This window comes from Perna viridis, chromosome 8 (assembly GCF_037379345.1).
Source record: "Perna viridis isolate PV_CMFRI_1.1 ecotype Kerala chromosome 8, ASM3737934v1, whole genome shotgun sequence".
NCBI classification, from domain to species: Eukaryota; Metazoa; Mollusca; class Bivalvia; order Mytilida; family Mytilidae; genus Perna; species Perna viridis.
This window is the reverse complement of record NC_142452.1, coordinates 5,394,084-5,415,462: the sequence shown is the minus strand read 5'-3', so window position 1 is coordinate 5,415,462 and position 21,379 is coordinate 5,394,084. Positions and strand designations below refer to the sequence as shown.

The following is a 21,379-nucleotide window of genomic DNA, read 5'->3' as shown; positions in this document are numbered from 1 at the left end:
AGATGTTATAAGAGAAAGTAATATTTCCCAGCTTTAATAAATAAATATATATAATCTGATCAACATCACATTTAATCATATTAATGTACAGTTGGGATGTCGAGGAAAGCAACAAAGTGGTATTTATTCCTGCTACAGTGTGTACTTGAATAAAGCATCAGCCTATCTTGAGACTTATATTGGACTCATTGTTACCTGTATTATATGTCAGGTAAGCATATTACCCAAGCAAAGTTCTCTCTATAATATGTACAGTTATCCACTGGATAAATTGTACTCTCATCCAGTATTCAGACAACAGGTCCCTGATTGCCACCCTACAGCGGGCAATGCTTGGCATGTAGTATCTACATATTATCTTTTCTGTCGTATCAAAGTAAGATAACTCTTAAGTTTATTGATTGTTTAACATTACCACTGTTGCAACTAACCATAAAGTTGTTTTTGATTAAACTTTGCCATGTAGGCCTATACGCCTAGCCGCTATTTTTTAACACAAAAAAATCAAAACGAACTAACAGAGTTAGTTTCTTTTAGATAAATTAAACTGTTGAGCTGCGTTAGTGCAAATGAAAAGGATGCTTCGATGGAATACAATGCACTATCTTCTTCAAAATGTTTGTTTCCAATATTGAATTTAATCCACCGGTTTGAAAAAGAGTTTATTTTTCTTTAGGTTGTAAACATTGTTGCGCTTGAATACACCTTCCGCACATATGAGGTAAAAGAACAAATTTTATCTATTTCTGAAACGGATTATTACTTACTGTTCACTTTCCGACTTGGGATTTTCAAATTTGTTTGGACAACAATTAAAGATTGTTGGATAAGGTATGTTTACTTTTTTCTTAAATCATGTATGTAGCTACATGTATAGATCGAAAAACCCTTTCATTTGATAAGATAATTCCTATGATAGGGCAATATACAATGTATTTCGGTCAAAAGCTCAATAGAGTAGAAGTTTATATATTTGGTTTGATAGTTTTAAAATATGACTTTGGATTTGACGTCAATACATAAAAATACTTTACTGAGGAATGACAAAGGACAACTAGTATGAGTGGACAATATTATATACGGTAGTCAACAATTATTATGCAATGAAAAGTACAGAACGTTTAACAAATCTTCTGCATAAAAATGATATATAATTCTTCAATATGGATTGACATTTATTTTTTTCTTTATGTAGGTCGAAAATAGTGTTTTTCTCTGTCGCTCTGAGGATAATTAATTTGGTATGCATCTTTTGTATAAAGAAATATATACAAAATTATGAGAGCGGGGAATAAATTCGTTATGGATAAATACTTTGAAATGCCATTAAAAATCGTATTGGGATATAGAACAGATTTCAATTTGTATTAGATAACAGCATTTCAATGAATATAGGAAGTAATAGTAAAGAATATTTTTAAACATCAAGAACTGCGGTTGAATATATGATGATGAATAAATAAACAAAACAAGTTGATCTTTGCGTCAAGAGTTCATTTTAGGAACAATATTCTTACACACTGAATTTACTGTTATCATTTTTATTTGATTTTTTCATTGTATGTAAAGTTATCGACTATTGTTGTTTTAGATCTTTGGAATATGTCTTCTGGCAATAGGAGTAGCGTTACATGAAGATAGTTTTATACAAAACTCATCGCTAAGGAATATTTTCTACCGACTGACATTTGGAAAATACTATTTTTACGATATTTTGTTTACAATGTCATTGATTGCTATTATCATCGGAGCTTGTACCATAACAAACGGAATAGTTGGATTAGTGGGATCTTATACCAATAATTTTGTTACAATAGTTATAGTATGTAAACTAGGCATTAAGTATTAACCCCCCGGCCCAAAATAATCCATAAAGTCTAATACTCAAAGGAACCAAGGTTCTAGCGGAGACCAAACGAATGTAATATAGGGACAAAGACAAGACAGGGAGAACAGACACACATAACAAAGAATATAAAACTACCAAAATAATACATGAAAATCATCAAAAGTAAATGAGCAACTCGGGCTCCACTAAAAACTGGGAGCATGGACCAGGTGCACCGGTAGGCTAAGCGTCGTCTGCTTTTCTAGAAACGCCCACCGAGTTGCCCATAAAAAACTTAAGTCCGGATGAGACTAAAGAGGAAAGGAAAACTATATGACCCGCTGAAAAAAAAAACAAAACGATTTTCAAGATGCAGATAGATACACCGTAATGATGGCAATAAAATTTCTATTATGACGATTTCAGTCTCGTAGCAATATAACCCCGTTCCAGAAGTCTAATTGTAAAACGTCGAGCGCGGTACAAAGTCTGCGTAGCTACGGCAAGCTGTGGCATAACGTATGAGTTGTGATATGAAAACTCCATACGCAGGTGCTAGAGGGATGTTGCAACCATGAAAAGAAAGTTGACAATACGGAGTAAAAAATAGGGGATTGCTTTGGCATATAGGTCGGTAAATATTTTTCCTTTACCATCGGTCTTTAAGTGTAGGTCAAGATATATGGCTGACTTCCCAGAGTCTGTGGTATCCGTTACCTCAAGTTCATTAGGATAGATGCGATGTATAAAATCCCCGAAACTAAACGCTTGTTTAACGATAAAACGTCATCTTCATAGCTGAAACTGAGATGTTCCTTCTTTCGGATCAGATCAACTATAAAGTCAGCCTCATAAGAATGAAGGAATAGATCAGCGAGTAGAGGAGCACAATTTGTTCCCATTAGAATGCTAACCGTTTATTGAAAAACGCGTCCACCACACTGAACAATGTGTTGTCGATAAAACAAATCCAGCATTTTCAAAACATCTCCTTTGGTATATTTGGAAAATGATTTGGACTCGTTTTTAACAAAGTATGAGGATTCTCTACCAAGTACATGATTAATAACATGTATGTATGTATTCAACAAATTCGCATGCAATCTTACAAAATCATATAATATCAATGTTTCCTTTTGTTTTATCCTTCTGTTTTAATGGAGCTTTTGTTAGCCTGAAGTTTTCATTTCATTTTTACTTTTATGTTATGAATTAGAGTTAACGTATTCATAATGTTACTCTTGAACCACAACCAAGACGCTCTTTGGAATATCTAACTCATGCTTCTGTCTCTTGGTATATACATTAATAACGGTTTGACAATTATCATTTGTAAGATAAGAAATTTGCAAGGGTCTTAACTGCTAACAAAGATAGGAATGATCACGTTTGTTTGATTAAGATACCAGTAAATCTAAGATTTACTTGCAGTTAATGTTGTATTTTGAATATATATCCCACAACAAGTGCAATTAAAAAAAGAGAAAAAAATAGTAGTTACACCAACGGTTCAAAAGAGAAGAAATCGGTATTCCGGAGGGTGGGAAGGTCCTACTTCTTACAAGACACTTTGCCGTTCGTGTCAAGTCCAGTGATGAGAAAGGTTATTGTCATAATAGAAAAAGACATTATATTGGACAGTCAGGGCAAGGTGACAACTGTACAGCTATTGGCAGCACTGTCTCGTCGGCAATCGCAACAACTCAAAAAGCCTGGAAAATCTGTTAACGGTTTATACCTTTGATCTGAAGTCTCAAAGATACCCTGCCAAATATTCAAAATCATACATGCATTTTCATCTTTGCCATCATTGAATCCATCTTTCATAACAATAATAAAGTAATGGGTCCCTGACCACTCAATTTAACTTCGGTTTACAACATGCCATAATGGCAACATTTAAAATAAAGCTAACAATATTCAAATAACAAACTGTCTGCGACCTAATTATTGATTTGAGCTTTGATTACACTCAGTAGAATTCTGACCATATTCATTTACTTTTTTAAAATAGGTTTATCTGTAACAAACACAATTATTGCCAGATTTATTTCAGAACTGGTTTGCTGCACTTTTCCTACAGATTTTACGTCTTATAGTGTTTGTCATGTGGGCGATGTTCATCTACCAGGTACTATTTATTTATTTTACATATTTTTTACTTGTGTATATAGGTTAGCTTGCGAAACGTGTGAAATACTAGTACATAAAAGCTATTTTTTGAACAGCAGAATTTATGTGCAATTCAAAGGTCACGTTCTTACAACATTGTTTTTATATTGAAATGTAACACTGTTTTACAACACACCTTCTGTATTTCTGCAAGTGTAAACTTGAATTGGAACTTTTGCTGAAATTAAGAGTTGTCAATGCGTTACATCATATACTTTTTTCCCTTTCATATTATTGAATAACTACCTTTTATATGGTCAGTTTAATGTTATCTAGACTTTGACCCTCACTAATATTAGTACTTGGGTTATGATACCCCCGTCCGGTGTATACCACCGGTCATCAACTCAGGTATGATTTTCAAGTCCCCTATATCACCAATTTACAAATCGGTTTATAGACAAAAATTTAACTAAAGCATTATTGTATTTTTGCCTCGGTGAGGCATAAATCCAAAATATTTGCGTTTATTTTTTTTTTATTTTTCAAACTTCTTCTTTCTGCAGAAATGAATTGACGTATAAAATTATCATCAGGCATTCCAATCTCTCACATTTCCAATGATACCAAATGCAGTTGCAGTAACACCTGCGGTTATTGGGCTATATGCAATAAATGTATCCCCGCTCTATTTATGCTGCTACAAAAAATGGCTTATTTGCCATTTTCTGTTAAGTACTATTAAATTGATACTTCTGGGGCACTTTTAATGACTTGTGACGATTTTTATAATCATAATTTATTCCCCCTCCAAAAAAAATGGTAAAATAGAATTTTAGAATTTACCATTAAAAGTCTTATAACTTCGACTCGACAAGTTCTGATTGCACGACGAAAACGACTCAAATTTGATTTTAAAATATTTAAGTCATGAGACCAGGAAAAGCTTATACTCGAATATTTCTGGAAAACTGAAAATGATATTCCTACCCTTAGAAAACAGGTCTGTACAAAATCGAACTATCCTTTTCATGATAACACAAACTCATATTTTTGCATTTATAATCAAAATAACGACGTATCTGCTCAATTAAGGGCTAAACTGTTCGGGAAATTTTCAGAAGTTTTTATTTTGTTCTATTTTATCAGTTTTTGTCATTTAGAAAATACCGTTGTTGAAACAAGTTAGTTAAGGGTACTGTACATTTATATAGTATCTTTAGGAAATTATTATATAGAAATTTACCCTACCGGTGCACCTGGTCCATGTCCTTTGTTGTGTACGTCTGTTTGTCCCTGGATGGCTTTCTTTTGATTACCACTATGAACTTGGTTCCCTTGATTACTCTTTGGCTTTCAAATGAGCAAAATTAATTCATATTTGAACTATTTCAAATGATTTTTTGGTAAGGTTGTGTACATATTTTACTTATAACTCAATAACCGTAAGTGTAACCGCAATTTTCATACCACCTTGTTTGTTTTACTTTTTATATAGTTTAGCCCGTCTTATTGTAATATAAAATTTGCTTAGGTTCTTTCCAGGCGCGTAGCTACGTTTATGTCTAAACGGCCTGGCGTACACATAAAAAAGGTACAAATAAAACATATGTGAAATATAAGTGTCTGCAGTGTCTGCGGTACATTAGTCTCCTTATATTGGTTCTGATATCTTGTAAGTGTTATGCCTTTCCAGGTCCATATAGTTATCGTTACAGCAAGTGTTTTTTTTCTATTATTGTCGCGGCAAGTTGTGAAACCGGTCAAGTTTCAAAATGAAGAAAATTGATGATTATTTTAAACGGAATCCACCACAGGAATCTGAGCTATGTTCCAGCTCTTCTTCTGAAAGTGACACTGCCAGCATTTCTAGATCGACAAAATCGTCATATTTTGATCCTACATATCCCGATATTGGAACAAAGAAAGAAGCCGACCTGTCAAATGAATCTAAATTAAACCTGCTACAAAAGACATGGGATCCCAGTCAATATACAAAGTATTCATTTACTGCAAAGTAATTAAATATATTCTTTTGATTACTCTAAAAATGTTACAATATAAAAGAAATATAATCCATTTATTGGTATGTACCAATTCCCATGAATGACAGTGAACGCAAATTAATTTTACAATTAATATATAACAAAAAATATACCTTTCATTATGTCCCTAGTTGTAATATAATATGTTTCACCCATCATTAAGTTAATGTATCTATACTGTATTAATCTTGGTCTAAGAGTTGAATGTCCATCCTTTTGTCGACGGTCCGTCCCCGCAAGCCATCTTCACTTCCAGATGATATTACTTAAGGATTGATTATTATTTGTTTATAAACTCATTTATATTTCCCAATATGTGAAGGGGTATTACAGATGGTGGTTAGAGAGTATTCCATCCCGCTACCCTGCCCCTTGACAACCGCCCCCATGACCACTCCCTTCCCCGGCTACCCTTTCATTTTACCCCCAGTTAATGTTCTCCCTGTTTCCCGTATTTTTCACCCCGTCAACCATTGTTCCCTATCCCTTCTTTCCCTTCCATCAACGTCACAACCCTTCAAACTACCGATTCCCGACCGTTAACCCCGTCCTCCGGGATCACACAAAAATAGCCTCCATAGTTGAAGTAAATATAGCCCAAACTTGACTCAATTTAACTCAGTATGAACTTCCATCGAGTTTTGTTATTTCTAAGAAATTTAATTCTAAGACTGCCATTTCACCTCAAATAAGCGCAATTATTACATCATATTTTACTTTTGTATGCCCTGATCTGGCATGTTAGTGAAAAGGAAATATAGAATTACCGGTCCGTCCGTACAGATCTTGGTTAAAAGTTTGCATATATATTTATATCCCAGAACCTAGTCATGGTATAGTATTGATACTTCACATGAGGATTTGTCTTGGTATGCAGTATTCGATATAGAATAAGATCGGGGTATCTCGTAGCTCATAGACACACAATCTAGATTTATTTCATGCTTATTTACCTCCGGGTCAAGATATATTGCTACCTAAATTTCCTATTTGCAATGATATTTAGATATTATGCAAGCCACAGGCTGACAGCATCCGGGGGTCGGAGCATTCCTCATCATTCCCAGCTAGATGACTATGGTTGAGTTGTTGTCTCTTTGAATACTAGTATAGTCCCCATTTCCATTTCTCTCCTGTTGTATGAACCCGTGTCTCATATGCACAATTTTATACCAACTAAACTAGTATGGGGTAACTTTGAATACACATATCCGTCCGTCCGTCATCATCAGTTCCATCCATTTGAAATTTCCGTCTCAATTTTCTCAGCCCATCAATCCAGTACTACAATTTTTTAAAATTAATAATTTTAACAAGAAGACCGCTATAACCTTGGTTCCCTTGATAATTCTCCTACTGAACGGATTGATTTTAAAGTTTGGTATGCAGCTTCCGGTGTATATCCTTAAACAATTGTTGGTTTGCTGTTTATCTACACAAAGTGTTGCATGTAGTTAGATAGGTAGTTGTTTTTTTCTGAAAAAAAGTTAAAAAGTGCCAACTTTGAAAAAAAATGTGCTAAAATAGAATTGAAAAATTGTTTTGGAAAACAGGAAAACAACATTTTAGTAGGTAGGATTTTAAATGAGTCTATCGCTTCTTTATGGTCGGCCTTATATGTTTTGTCGCTCTCTGATACCAACTTCATGTTTTACGGAACTTCTGGATTTTTATACCCTACCACATGTAGTGTCGAGGTATTAGTATTAAATGATGGCTTCCGAAAAAAAAAATCGATTGAGTGTCCGTCTGTCCGTCCGTCCGTCCGTCCATGCGCCCCCTCCACTTTCCAGATGCTAACTTTAGAATGAATCAACGAAAATATTCCTGAAACTTTGCACAGTTGTTTAGTACCATATAATACAGGTTAAGTTCAATTTTTCAGTTTTAATTTGTGGCAGGATGAGGCGTTTAAATGCATCATGGTTGAAAGAAAACCCATGGATGCGATATCCTACCGCTAAAGATGCAATATACTGTGTTTATTGTACAATTTTTTGGAAAACGAGAATCCAAAGCAAAAACAATTAGCTTATCTTCTCCCGTGACCCACTGGTCACACTTGTCTTTGTAAATAGACACCCTCTGATTGATTCTCCTCCTATGACTCTATTGGACAAGGACAAGCCTTTCTTTCTATAGCTTCTTTGCTTTCGTCCCTTCATGATAAAACTGCCAGAGCTTACCGAAACTACACAGACTTTTTTGTATCACACTAGAACTCTAACAAATAGGCTTCTGGAACAGGGTTATGATGCTACAAGATTGAAGTCATCAGTACAGAAGTTCTATGGTCGTCATCATGAACTCATGGATCGTTATGGTGTATCCATCAGCACCATGAAAACTGATTTATTCAACGGGTCATACTTTTCCTTTCCTCGTTTGTCTACCCCGGACTTGACTTTTTATGAGCAACTCGGCGTATGTTTCTAGAAAAGCAGAGGACGCTTACCCTACCGATGTACCTGGTCCATGCTCCCAGTTTTTAGTGGAGTCGGAGTTCCTCATTTGCTTTTGTATTTTGTATGTATGATTTTAGTTACTGTATGGTCTTTGTTGCGTTTGTCTGTTTTCCATGTCCGGTCTTTGTCCCTGGATTACATTCTTTTGATTACCGCTATAACCTTGGTTCCCTTGATTACTCTGTAGCAAAAAACCGTCATATTCTTTCAAAGATAATCGATGTTATAGTGCTCGGTGGAATCAGAATTTGCGACTTCGCGGCCACACTGAAGAAAAAGTAATTTTATGGCAACGTTGAAAACCACTGCTAAATCTGATAAAGTCTTGGCCAAGCATTTGGAAACTGCAACTTTAGTGAAATACACATCCCCTGAGATTCAGAATGAGCTAATTGAAATATGTGCTGAGCAAATTTTTAACCACTTCAAGGATCTGTGTAATAAACCTCTTTTCCTGGCGATCATAGCAGATGAAAACACCGATATGGCAACACAAGCACATCTCTCAGTTCGTATAAGGTATTTAGAAACTGTAGATATAGAAGTAAATGCAAACGCAATATTTCTTGGATTTTTGCAAGCTAAAAGTACAAAGGGAGAGGCATTGCTGATTTACTCATCGATTTTATGAATAAAAATGACTTAGGTCTTGACAAGTTGAGAACCCAGGGTTATGATGGGGCTAGTAACATGTCGGGTAGAAAAAATGGAGTGCAAGCACTCGTCAGAAACCATCCAAACCCATGCCGGATATGTACATTATAAGGGGCATTGTTTGAACATGGCAATCGTAAATAGCTGTAAGGAACCTAAAGTCAAGACCATAATGGCAACAGTCAAAGAGATAGCCTTTGCTTTTGATTACTCAACAAAACGTTTACAATCGTTCTTGGATGAACTCGACCGAAATGAAGCTGCAAAGAAGCTATAGAGAAAAAAATGAAAAAAAAACCAACTTTGCAAAACGAGATGGTTTAGTCGATCAGATGCGTTGACAGTTTTAAGCTGGCTTTTGATGTAGTAGTCGATTCCCCGGAACACCTTCAACACAGTTATGATGAGAAAGGTGGAATGTTCAAAGCTGCGATCCTTCGATTTGACTATATTATTGGGTTGATCGTTTGTCAACACATTCTCAACGATGTTGTGCCTTTATCAAGCCCTCTTCAAGATTCAAGTTGTGATATGTTATCTGCAATAGATGAATGTCGAGTAGTAATATTTAAACTAGAACGAAAGAGATGACGCGGTCTGGGAATCCCTCTTTTAGAAGCAACAGATATTGCTTGTAAACACGATATTGAGCCATCGTTTCCACGAAGGGCTGGTCGCCAGCAGCACCGTGCGAATGTTATGTATTTCTGGACCATCTTTTGGACTAGCTCAGAATGAGATTTATTGTTTCAGAGCCAGATTTCTTGCTGCCTGTCAAGATTACAAGACATCAAGTAGAAGAAGACATTCTTGCTGAAATTTTCAATGCCTACAAATCGGAAATTCCTGGAGATTTTGATTTCTTCAAAACGGAAGTTGATCTTGCGCTGTAGCTTGGCGAAGCAAAGCCTTCCACTTCATGTGATACTTTAAGTATGACCGCTAAGGAGTTGTATCCATGTATGTGGAATGTGCTTACTGTGCTCCTCAGGATACCTGTAGCAACAGCGACAGCTGAAAGATCATTTAGTGTGTTACGTCGGGTGAAAACGTATTTGCGAACAACGATGCATCAGGAGCGACTGTCCGCATTAAGGTTGATGCACATTCACCGGGAAGTTCCCATAAATGTAGTGAAAGTAATTGACAGTTTTGCATCACGCAAAAACAAGAAGATGGCCCTCATTTATTAGACTGACTAGAACTGTAAACTCTTCTGAAACCAGTAATGAAGTTGATTGATATCTACATGATGTGTTTTATTTCATTTGCATGTTTTAATACAAATAGTTGATACTTGTAGTTTATCTTTAATACACAAATTTAAACGCTTTGCTATTTAATGAATTACAACTTACCTTGATAAGCAAATAACTGATAATGAAAAGATACCGGAAAATGGCATAATACAACATAGAAACAATACGACATTAATGACTCTGGCAAACATACATGCATATATACTTCCTTTGGGGTCGTTCCCAGGACCCCGTACCAGGGCCATGCCCGGACTCGCTGGGGGTTATTTGTTTTATTATAAATATAATCTTAGTGGATATTTCATTTTGAATATTTTTTTTCCAATTTACTTTAACCATGAAAGATTGCGTTCGTTTGAAATACTTGTAATTTGTTGATCCATACAATCAAGTAATATAACATGTAACTTTCATAAATAATATCAAACGTCCGTGTTTATCCTACCACAAATTTAAAGATTTTTCGCCGCAAAAGAAATGCATGAACGACGATAGCTCGATTGTCTTAAGAAGACATTTATAGTGTTTCTTTACTTGTCTACATATTTAATCAAAAACTGAAAACAACAATTATTTTCGGATTTTTGTTTTAGATAAATGATGACATGTTAAGGCAGTTGAATGAATTACAGAGTTATCAGTACAGAGATAATAGCGGAACCACATATATTACACGCTATTGGAATGAGCTGGTTTTACTGGTATTATGTTTGTCATTATTCCATAATATAACACTTGCATTTTGGCCCAGGGCACACTGGCACGTTCTTGGAATCATGAGAGATTCATTTGAGGAAACATAAACTGACAAGTTTTAGAAACGACACTTTAATTACAATTCCGAACTTATTTGAAATCTCATCAAGAAATGGAAACAGAAAGTTTTCTGATTTTTTTCAGTTACATTGTTGCGGTGTATATAGTGCTGCAGAGACAGTATCCAGTGGGCATTATAGTACGTACTTCTGTTGTGAGAACGCTAAGGTAGGCCGTTTGGATCCGTCGTACAGTTACTATCCTGGCAACGACTATTACTTATATTTCTTTGGAGGGTGTGGCGGAAATAAGACAGAGGTCAGTCCCTTATCTTAATCTGAACTGCTTAGTTTTGATAAATAAGTTTTTAGCTTAAGGAGTAACCAAGGGAATCAAGGTTATAGCGGTAATCAAAAGAATGTAATCCAGGGACAAAGACCAGACATGGAAAAAAGACATACACAACAAAGAACATTAAGTAACTAAAATAATACATACAAAGTAACAAAAGTAAATGAAACAAGAGAAAGAGACAAATGAATTAAAAAGCCCTTGATAAAGACATGGTAAATGTGTGAACTATTCAGATAAATAGAGGATATATGTGATATGTATCTCACTGTCGAGACACGTGGCTACCTTTTATACCGATAATTTAACAAAATGTTTTCATTGAGCATGTTTGAAATAATAAAATTTTGTTAAGATGAAATATTAATAGCTATCAAATGATTGAATTAAGGGTTTCCGACATGCAATGTAAAAGCCTCAACCATTCAAATCTTGTTATATCCATTTAGATACTAGAGACTAGATTTCACGTTCGAAAAGGACTCCGCTAAAATACCTTTAATAATTCAGTTTCATAATGTAGTTCTTTCTTTTCAACAACCGTAATCACCTTTCTCATCAAAGAAGAATATTTTTGTAATGATAACTTATATTCCGGGATTTTCAAATCGGCCAGATATATATTATGTTGTGACAATGGTACATAAACCCGTTTGTATTCTTCTCTATTATATAAAAAATGTTTGATGACAGGAACATATAAACAACCCATCAGGAAGGATTGCAATTTATTTCAATCATTATGATTATGTTAGTAGTTTTGTGACATCATGACCGATATAAATTGTTGTATCTTGAATGGCCGGAATACAGCGCACAATAATTTTGCATTTATATCTAGTCGTTGACATATTGATGTAGGCAACTGCATTATACCATATGTAGCACGTAGACTAGACTGTTTTGTCAATCTAATGTTATAAGAGCTTGTGTTTTAAATGAGAATATTAATGCTGTCGGTAACTTACCAGAGGTTTTCCGAACCATTCAATTTTAACATAGAATTTGACACTTAATTCTTGCTGTGAATTATCAAACAATATTCCAAAAAGTAGTTTACTATGACAACAAAGTATGATACTGGTCACACTCGCGATGGTTGGCTTCAAACATAATTGGCTGTTTTAGAAAGAGTAATCAAGGGAAGCAAGATTCTGTTTCGAAAAATCACGCTACTAATTGGAAATTAAGAAAACTTGGAACTACTCAAAGCAACCTAGACATTATGTATGAAAAATTATCAACATTATTAAAGCAGAAATATCTTCAAAACTTCACTCGTAAACTTTTGCTGTAAAGTCTCACATAACTCATTTTTGAGCAGCTAGTATGTATTTATTAAAGACGTTTACATTATATAAAATATTACATTAAGTAAGACTTTGTTAAAGTGTTTGTTTTGTCTCGTCTTGCCAACATTCATATGATCTTGACTTTTTATGAGCAACTCGGCGGGTGTTTCAACAAAAGCAGAGGACGCTGACCCTACCAGTGCACCTGGTATATGCTCCCAGTTTTTAGTGGAATCAGAGTTGCTTATTTGCTTTTGTTACTTTGTATGTATGATTTTAGTTACTTTATGTTCTTTGTTGTGTTTGTCCGTTTTCCATGTCTGGTCTTTGTTCCTGGATTACATTCTTTTGATTTCCGCTATAACCTTGGTTCCCTTGATTACTCTATTAAACGTCTCATATTCTTTACATCTTTCTAAAAAATCCTATTCAACTGCAGTATAACTTGTATTTTTCCGAAAGTATTCTCTTTTTCTGAGGCTAAGCTGACTATTCATTTCATTAATACAACACAGCGAAAAGAAAACGACAACAACAACAACAACACGTTTTCTATTAAACCTTCATCATGCTTTATGTATGATAACAATTTGTTTTGTTTTTCAGATTTGTGGAGATACAATATTGAATAAAACAAGGGCGTTTTCGGGACTCTTTCTTGCCGTCATGATTCTTTTACTAATTATTGAGGTAGAAGTATCATTATTGTTTGATTATGCTATCAAACAAAAAGAAAAAAAAAGAGTATTGAAAAATAATTTACACTACATTCATTATATTAAAGAGATGTTTAACACAATTTATATAATCAACCAGGAAGGAGACTTTTTTTTACAAAATATGTATCAATTATTATACATTGTTTGATGTTTTAATTAGAACACGTATATCCTTTGTAGGTGTGGATTTAAGATTTATCTCTTCATTAAATTTGTAGGCCATTGGGATTATGCTGTTAAATTTTGAATATTTTGAGAACCTAGAAAAATCTGAAAGTCTTGATAGAAAAACGCTACTTACAGCAATAAAAAATGGACTAAAATCGGTGATGATAAATAATTGGAACAGGTAAGCAATGTCTACACATACGAATAAATAAAACATATCATTTATATGCTTTGGAAACTCATGGGTTGACCGGAATTTAATTTCAGAGAGCGTAAATAGAATTAAAGATCAAACGTAGGGAGGCAAGAACATATTTGAGGGTAGAAATTGTGATTCAAGATTTTTATGCAAAAAATATATATTTTCTCAATTTTAGTGGTCGCGTAGGCTTGGTACGTTCCTTGTGAATCCGCGCCTGCATCTAAAAGTTTTTAATATCAAAGTGTATCATATTGTATCATGTATATATTTGTGGACTATGGGCAGCTGTATTATATAATTTTCAATCAATCGTATGATTATTTAATCTGTAAATTTTCGCTAATTTGCAATTCTTTTAATATTTATTTTTTTATGCAAATCATTTTGAAAAAAAAAATCAAACAGGCCGGATTGGCCAAGACTTTTAGTTCACGGGCTTGGAGGGTCCATCGTGCTCCCCACTCATCAACTTCATGATAATTTACAGGTACTATATACCTCCCATTATAGAATCAATTTGTCGCCAAATATAGGGTATAGCATTCCTTTGTCTAAATGACCTTGAATAAGTTGCTATTGCTACAAGATTGAAGTCATCACTACAGAAGTTTTATGGTCGTCATCATGAACTCGTGGATCGTTATGGTGTATCCATCAGCACCATGAAAACTGATTTATTCAACGTGTCATACTTTTCCTTTCTTCGTTTGGCTACCCCGGACTGGACTTTTTATGAGCAACTCGGCGGGTGTTTCTAGAAAAGCAGAGGACACTTACCCTACCGATGTACCTGGTCCTTGCGCCCAGTTTTTTAGTGGAGTCCGAGTTGCTCATTTACTTTTGTTACTTTGTATGAATATTTTTGTTACTTTATGTTCTTTGTTGTGTATGTCTGTTTTCCATGTCTTGTCTTTGTCCCTGGATTACATTCTTTTGATTTCCGCTATAACCTTGGTTCCCTTCATTACTCTTTAATTGTACATGACTTATGCACAAAACCTTGTTTGAAGAAGGGTACTTGAAATAATTGCACATAACAGGTGAAATGGAAGAAAATATGAAATTATGAAAATTCCCCTTTTTTTTGATGAAAAAGTCAGTATTGTGGGTAGGGGAACCATTCTTTCGCCTAAATGGCCTAGAATACGTTTAATTATGCATTTCCTCGGCTCATTAGAGAGCTAAATGCTACATATATGTGTTTAAATATACAATAGCTTTTTTGAAGTAGGGTACTTAAAAAAATTGTACATATCAGGTGAAATGGAAGAAAATATGAAATTCTTAAAATTCCCCTTTTATGAAAAAAAAAATGACTATTTACATCTTCAAACAGAAAAATACGCGTATGAAATGAGCAATAATAAAAAAAAAACATTAGTACCCAACATGTTTTTGTTACATATATTATTGTCTTATATTTATAGATATTTATAATTCATTCATTAATATTTATAAATCATATATAAATATTTTTAATTGAATTATAAATATTTATAAATCCAAGACAAATATTCATAATTTATTTATAAATATTGATAAATAGAAATTTTGTCCACTTTGGATTGAATTATAAGTGTTTATAATTGATTTATAAATATTCATAATTAATTTATTAATATTTACAATTCATTTATTAATATTTATAATTCATTAATAAATATTTATAATTGCCATATCTATTAATATTCATAATTCAATTATAAATATGAATAAATGATTCACAAATATTTATAATTGAATTATAAATATTTACAATTATTTATAGATATTAATAAATAAGCATTTTTGTCCACTTTGGCTTGCCATAGGTATGGGTATAAGTTTTAACACCTTTTAAAAATTCTTGCTTTCCTTGTTTGTGTTTGTAGAAAATTGAATTATCTATCAAATAAAACCAATTTGAGACGTTTTAGTTGAGCAGAGTAGCTTGTAGAGTTTATTTCATGAAACTTTTGGCGGGAAAATAGAAAATCCCTTTTTTTTGTATTTTGTGTTATCAATTCTGATTACGACATTCGCCACAAGTCCTTAAAAGAACCCCGGAAGTATTAATTGTGATAATACTAAACGGAAAATACTATATAAGCCAAATTTGTTTATTGAAGCATTAATGATATAGGGGTTTTGACATTGAAAAATATATCAATTTAAGCAATTGTTCGGTTGGGTTGAGGTATATTTATTCATTTTACTCCAAAACCCTAAGTGTTATCGCAATTTTATTGATACTATTGTAAACCTTACACTTTTGACTATATGTTAATACATACATCTCAATTCACGTCGTTTGATAAAAAGAATAATTCCAAAGAATCAAAAAAACATAAAAAGTGGAGTATTGCCTAAACGAGGTATAAAAAGCAGCTAAAGATACAAAAAAAAATTCAGTTTATTTTTTCATGACAATGTTTTTCGTAAATGGGAGTCATAAGGGTAACTAAAAATTATATGTTGGTTGATGAGGAAGGGGGTGGGGGCAAGGAGGTTATCTCAGCCCAAGGACTATATACATGACCGTGTATTCTCAGAGTCTAATATTATTTACTGTTACTCAGGGTGTCTGTTTGGCTCTAGCATCCAAACATTTGAAAGGTTTTAATTATGTGTCATAATGTTTGGTGTGTGCCTTTCTAAACAAAAATAGTGCACTTCGGAAATGCTTCCTCCGACCCCAACTTAATAACTAAATCTATTCTTGTTTAAATTATTTAATTCCTATCACTTAGTTAAATACAAAATACTTTACCTCGTATAGAATGATATATATGGACAATATATATATATCGATTCTACCTACTCCCCAAAATTCACAAAGTTAATAACCCAGGTAGACCTATAGTCTCTGCTAACGGCCATCCAACAGAGAAAATTTTGGAATTCGTGCACTTTCATCTACGTCCACATGTTGAAAACTTCCATCATTTATAAAAGATACGACCGATTACTCTTACGGAAGATGCAGGCTCTGAATCCCCTTCCACCAAACACCACTCTGATCACTATGGAAGTTACATCTCTCTATACCAACATTCCTCATTCTGATGGTATCGAGGCTTGCAGAGAAGTATGGGACTCTCGGGAGGTCAAAGTTCCACCTACTGACTGCCTAGTCACTTTGCTCACAATGGTTTTAAAAAAGAACAATTTTACTTTTAATGGAGACCATTACCTACAAATAAATGGCACAGCTATGGGTACCAAAATGGCTCCGTCTTATGCCAACATTTTTTTCATGGGAAAATTTGAAAAAGAACTACTTAAATCCTCTATAGAAAAGCCTCTGTCCTGGTGTAGGTTTATTGACGACGTGGATATGAAGTGGACACATGACGAAGAAGAACTAAACAATTTTATCGCTCGTGCCAACAATCAACATCTTTCAATTAAGTTCACTCTCGAAACATCGGCTACTAGCATCTCGTTCCTCGATACCTCCAGCACCTTATCGGGGGAGAGCTCTCCACGGACCTATACTCAAAACCAACTGACACACATCAATATCTTATGCCTAAGAGCTGTCATCCATCTCACCTGACTAAGAGTATACCATTCAGTCAAGCTCTTAGGCAAAGATGCATTTGTTCAAATGACGAATCCTTAAAGAAACGTCTAGGTCAACTGAAGAACAATTTAAGAAGGGGATATAGATACAAGACCATCAAAGAAGGGTTCCAAAAAATTCACAATATCCCAAGAAGTAGTCTGTTACAATACAAGGCAAAGAAAAAATGTAAAAGAACCCCTTGTGTTCTAACATACCACCCCTGCCTTAAAAACAGCCACAACACCATTCGTGAGCACTGGGCCTCTGTCGAGAGAAACTCAACATTATTCAGAGTTTTTCCCGAACCACCTATGATTGCTTTCAGACAGCCAGACAGTTTGCGTAGTCTACTTGTGAGGGCTGAAATATCTAAGCCCAACTTGACTCCAGGCGAAAGGCGCTCCTGTGGTGACAAAAGGTGTGAATGTTGCAACCAAATGCACCACTCGTCATCATTCACCAGCACAGTCATTGGGACACGCTACAAAATATTTTGCAACGTGCACTGCAAGAGTGCTAATGTAATATATTTGTTCCACTGTCCCATCTGTGGCCTTCAATATGTTGGTGAATCTAAACAGCCTTTTTACAAGCGCGTGAACGGACACAGGAGCGACTTAACAAAAAAGCCTTTACTCCCAGTGAGTCAACACTTTAGATTACCTAACCACTGCCTCGATGATTTCAACAAAATGAAAATCTTCATCGTGGAACAAAACACGATCTGGAGCGATCTATAGAGAGTGAAGCGGGAGGGATTTTAGATAAAAGAACTCCGTGTTTTACACCCACATGGAATTAACAAAAACATTAAGTTCCTCCTATTTTGTATAGTTTCTTATAACAGTGTTTGTAAATATTTTTAGTTTCATAGTTCAGTATTCAAGATCAACACACAACGTGTGTCTATAGCACAATGTTCAAGATCTTTGTTACTGTCGGTAAAATTGTATACGTCACAGGTATTCACCTGATTAGGTAGTGAGTTGTGTTCACAGACCATTTACTTTCATACACACTCTGTTTATTTAAGGCACTGAAGAAGGTAATTTGTTGTCTGAAAATTTTGCCCATTATATATATTATTATAGTGTGTTAACATCTTTATCGGTATCGTTGTACAATCCTTTAGACTCGTATAATTATTTTTGTTTGTGCTGCATCGTCATAACTGGACGATCCGATGCCCATTAAGTTTGCTGGTTGGCAGATTCCTTTAGACTTTATATATATATATGTCAATAAAAATCCAACACGATCAGAATCTGTATACAAATTATCATTTTGTCACATATATTTCGCAAATTTGACAGTTCTAACATCGTTGGGAATTTTTCAGACCTTTCTATACGTTTATATATCTTCCCTGTAAAATTTGATCCGATGGAGCAGTGTAGTGAATAGAGTCGTCCCATTCTAAGACGTTCGTATAATATTGATTTGTTGTGACATGCATCATTAATTTGATCCTCTATCCTACATAATAACATCTAAAATGAACCATACATCGTGTACTAAGTTACAGCCCTAGATTAATCCTACGAGGAGGAATGACCCGGCCAGCGAAAGCTATATTTTACATAGCCTAGCTGGCCGAGTGGTCTAGGGCACTGGACTTAGTGCAGGCGGTGTTGCCATTGATGTTACAGCGCTACGAGTTCGAGTCCCGCGGAGGGAACGACCAAAAATTTGCTTCGCAAATTTGACAGTTCTCACATCGTTGGGAATTTTTCAGACCTATATATATATATATATATATATATATATTGAAAAAGCATAGGAAAACATTTATATCATGAAAATTCATTATGAAATTAAAAAGAAATCCTGCAAAGCAGACAAAACAAGATACTTAATTAAAAAGAAGCTTTAACGACGAAGCATTACGAGACGAACATTTGTAGATGTGTATGAGCGCATAATGGGAGTTTATATATACACATTTATTGCTTTATAAAGGCCACTGTTGTCCGATCTACATCCTTTTTGTTTCTGAAAAGTCATTCTTTTTTGTACCCATTTGTATGGTTTATATATTAGTCTTGGGGCCATATCGATGGTCCGACAGTTTAATAGTCCGACATAAATCACATCGAAAGGAACAAAGACGCAATTCATGTATATCTGTCCACCAGATATATAACCATAATAACAACAGTTATTGTCTTTGGGGTATAATTATGTCTCTCTGTTGGTATTGCCTTTTTGTTCCACTTGTTGTCTGTCAAACACATTGACAGCGCACTTCCAATGAAAGCTATTGAAGCGAATTTAACGAAGCTAGTTCGCTGTCAGCAGGCGCGGATAAAGTCGGGATGATCCCGGCGCCCCCGTAGGCTGCTGCTTGTCATTTTTTTAACTTAAAAAAAAGAAACAAAAAATAACGAGAAAAGAACCAGGTTCTAGCAAGGTCTTTAATGTTATTTGTAAGTTCAAGGTTAAAAAATAACGACAACAGAACTAGGACTTAAATATTAAATGTTAAGTTGTAGGTAAAATATTCAAGGATACATCCATCTAATATGATTACAAGTCCTATATTGGTGCCTTTTTTATAGTCAGGACACCATTTATTATAGCTGAACTTTTATTTATATCTAATTTCAATTAATTATATCGCTTATTGATATTAAGCAGCCATGTTTTTGACCGGCTGCAACAATCATTGATACTTCCTTCTAACTTGGTTAGGGATAATATACGAATGATGCATTGTTTATTTAAGTTGAAAGCGATCCCTATAGTGACTTCAGATTAAACACAAAAAAACAAGAAAAAAAAAACAAAAAACAAAAAACAAAAACGAACAAAAACAAACACACAAACAAACAAAAAAAAACCCAAATAACAAACAAATAACAAACAAAAAGAAACGTTAAGGAACAGGTGGGTGAGTATCGCTCTTGGTTTTATGTCGGTTGAGGTCACTTTTTGTGCTTTTTTTCTCTCTCATAAAACTGTTAAATGCTTTTTACATTATAATTGGTGGTACTTTGGCACTCAAAAAATTGTCCAAAGATGAGTTAACATTATTGTATTGGCATAAAATGTTACTACTTTACTTAAAATACCTTAAAATAGAATAATGTTCTTTTCTATTTTAGATCCAAATTATACTCTATTGGCATTTTTGTCATACTATGCTCCTTGATTGTAAGTTTAATTGAAGTCTTCATAATTTTAAGACGACAAACACATTTGCATGACAGCGCAGATTAAAATAAGAAATACTGGCGGGAAATTATAATAAAAAGAAACATATGTAACGAATATGCGGTGTTGTTTGGCGAAGATTGGAAATATTAGTTTATTGTCACAAAAAATGGTGTGTAAATTTCATTTTACTGTCGACATGTACATCTGTGCTTTTCGAACACGTTTTACTCGGCAGTCATTATTATTATATTTTTTCTTGCATTACTGCTTAACTGAATGAAAAATGCTAGCTTAAAGCTTGTGATAGAGCTACATGTATTTCCAATAGTAGTAACATTTAAAAAAGTTATTTTCGCTGAGTTTTTGTTCGCCAAGTTTTGAGTTGAGTAATCGAAACTGACTTAATAGTTAGCGCAAATTGAAAATATAGGTATGTTTCTGATTTGGCGCAGAATGTTCTTTTCTGTTGATTCTTTAGAGGAAGACGTGGATTGAATAATCGTTATTCCACAAAAGTTACTTCAAATGCTATGATATACATGTATTTCAAACGACACTGTTCGTAAAAATAAACACAAAATAAAATTAGCGACAGCGAAATGAAATTTTACTAAAAATTCATGTTGTCACGTTTTATCTAAATGCTAAACTAATATAAAATGCTGAACACATCTTTCATGTTCAATTTTACATTATTAACTTTCTATTTTTCTAAGGTTTATCATGATGTAAGGTAATGCGTACTAAGTACTTTAATCATTTCCTTCCCGCGTTTGGAAACAATTAGGTATTTCGGTTCTTGTTCTTATTACCCACGACAATTAT

At 34.2% G+C, this 21,379-nt stretch overlaps 1 protein-coding gene across 6 annotated transcripts in view; it reads left to right on the top strand.

Annotated features, from left to right (window-relative positions):
- LOC148609063 (uncharacterized) overlaps positions 1 to 21,379 on the top strand; it is a 34,582-nt gene that overhangs the window by 2,406 nt on the left and 10,797 nt on the right. For 4 of the 6 annotated variants that reach the window (XM_088596226.1, XM_088596229.1, XM_088596225.1 and 1 more), the window contains 10 exons: positions 92 to 211; positions 677 to 831; positions 1,196 to 1,241; positions 1,592 to 1,822; positions 3,885 to 3,959; positions 10,957 to 11,064; positions 11,264 to 11,437; positions 13,369 to 13,452; positions 13,700 to 13,830; positions 20,503 to 20,551. In XM_088596226.1, the coding sequence (XP_088452352.1) occupies positions 92 to 211; positions 677 to 831; positions 1,196 to 1,241; positions 1,592 to 1,822; positions 3,885 to 3,959; positions 10,957 to 11,064; positions 11,264 to 11,437; positions 13,369 to 13,452; positions 13,700 to 13,830; positions 20,503 to 20,551 (1,173 nt within the window). The remainder of the gene's footprint in view (positions 1 to 91; positions 212 to 676; positions 832 to 1,195; positions 1,242 to 1,591; positions 1,823 to 3,884; positions 3,960 to 10,956; positions 11,065 to 11,263; positions 11,438 to 13,368; positions 13,453 to 13,699; positions 13,831 to 20,502; positions 20,552 to 21,379) is intronic. The other 2 variants (XM_088596228.1, XM_088596227.1) reach the window with 2 other exon arrangements.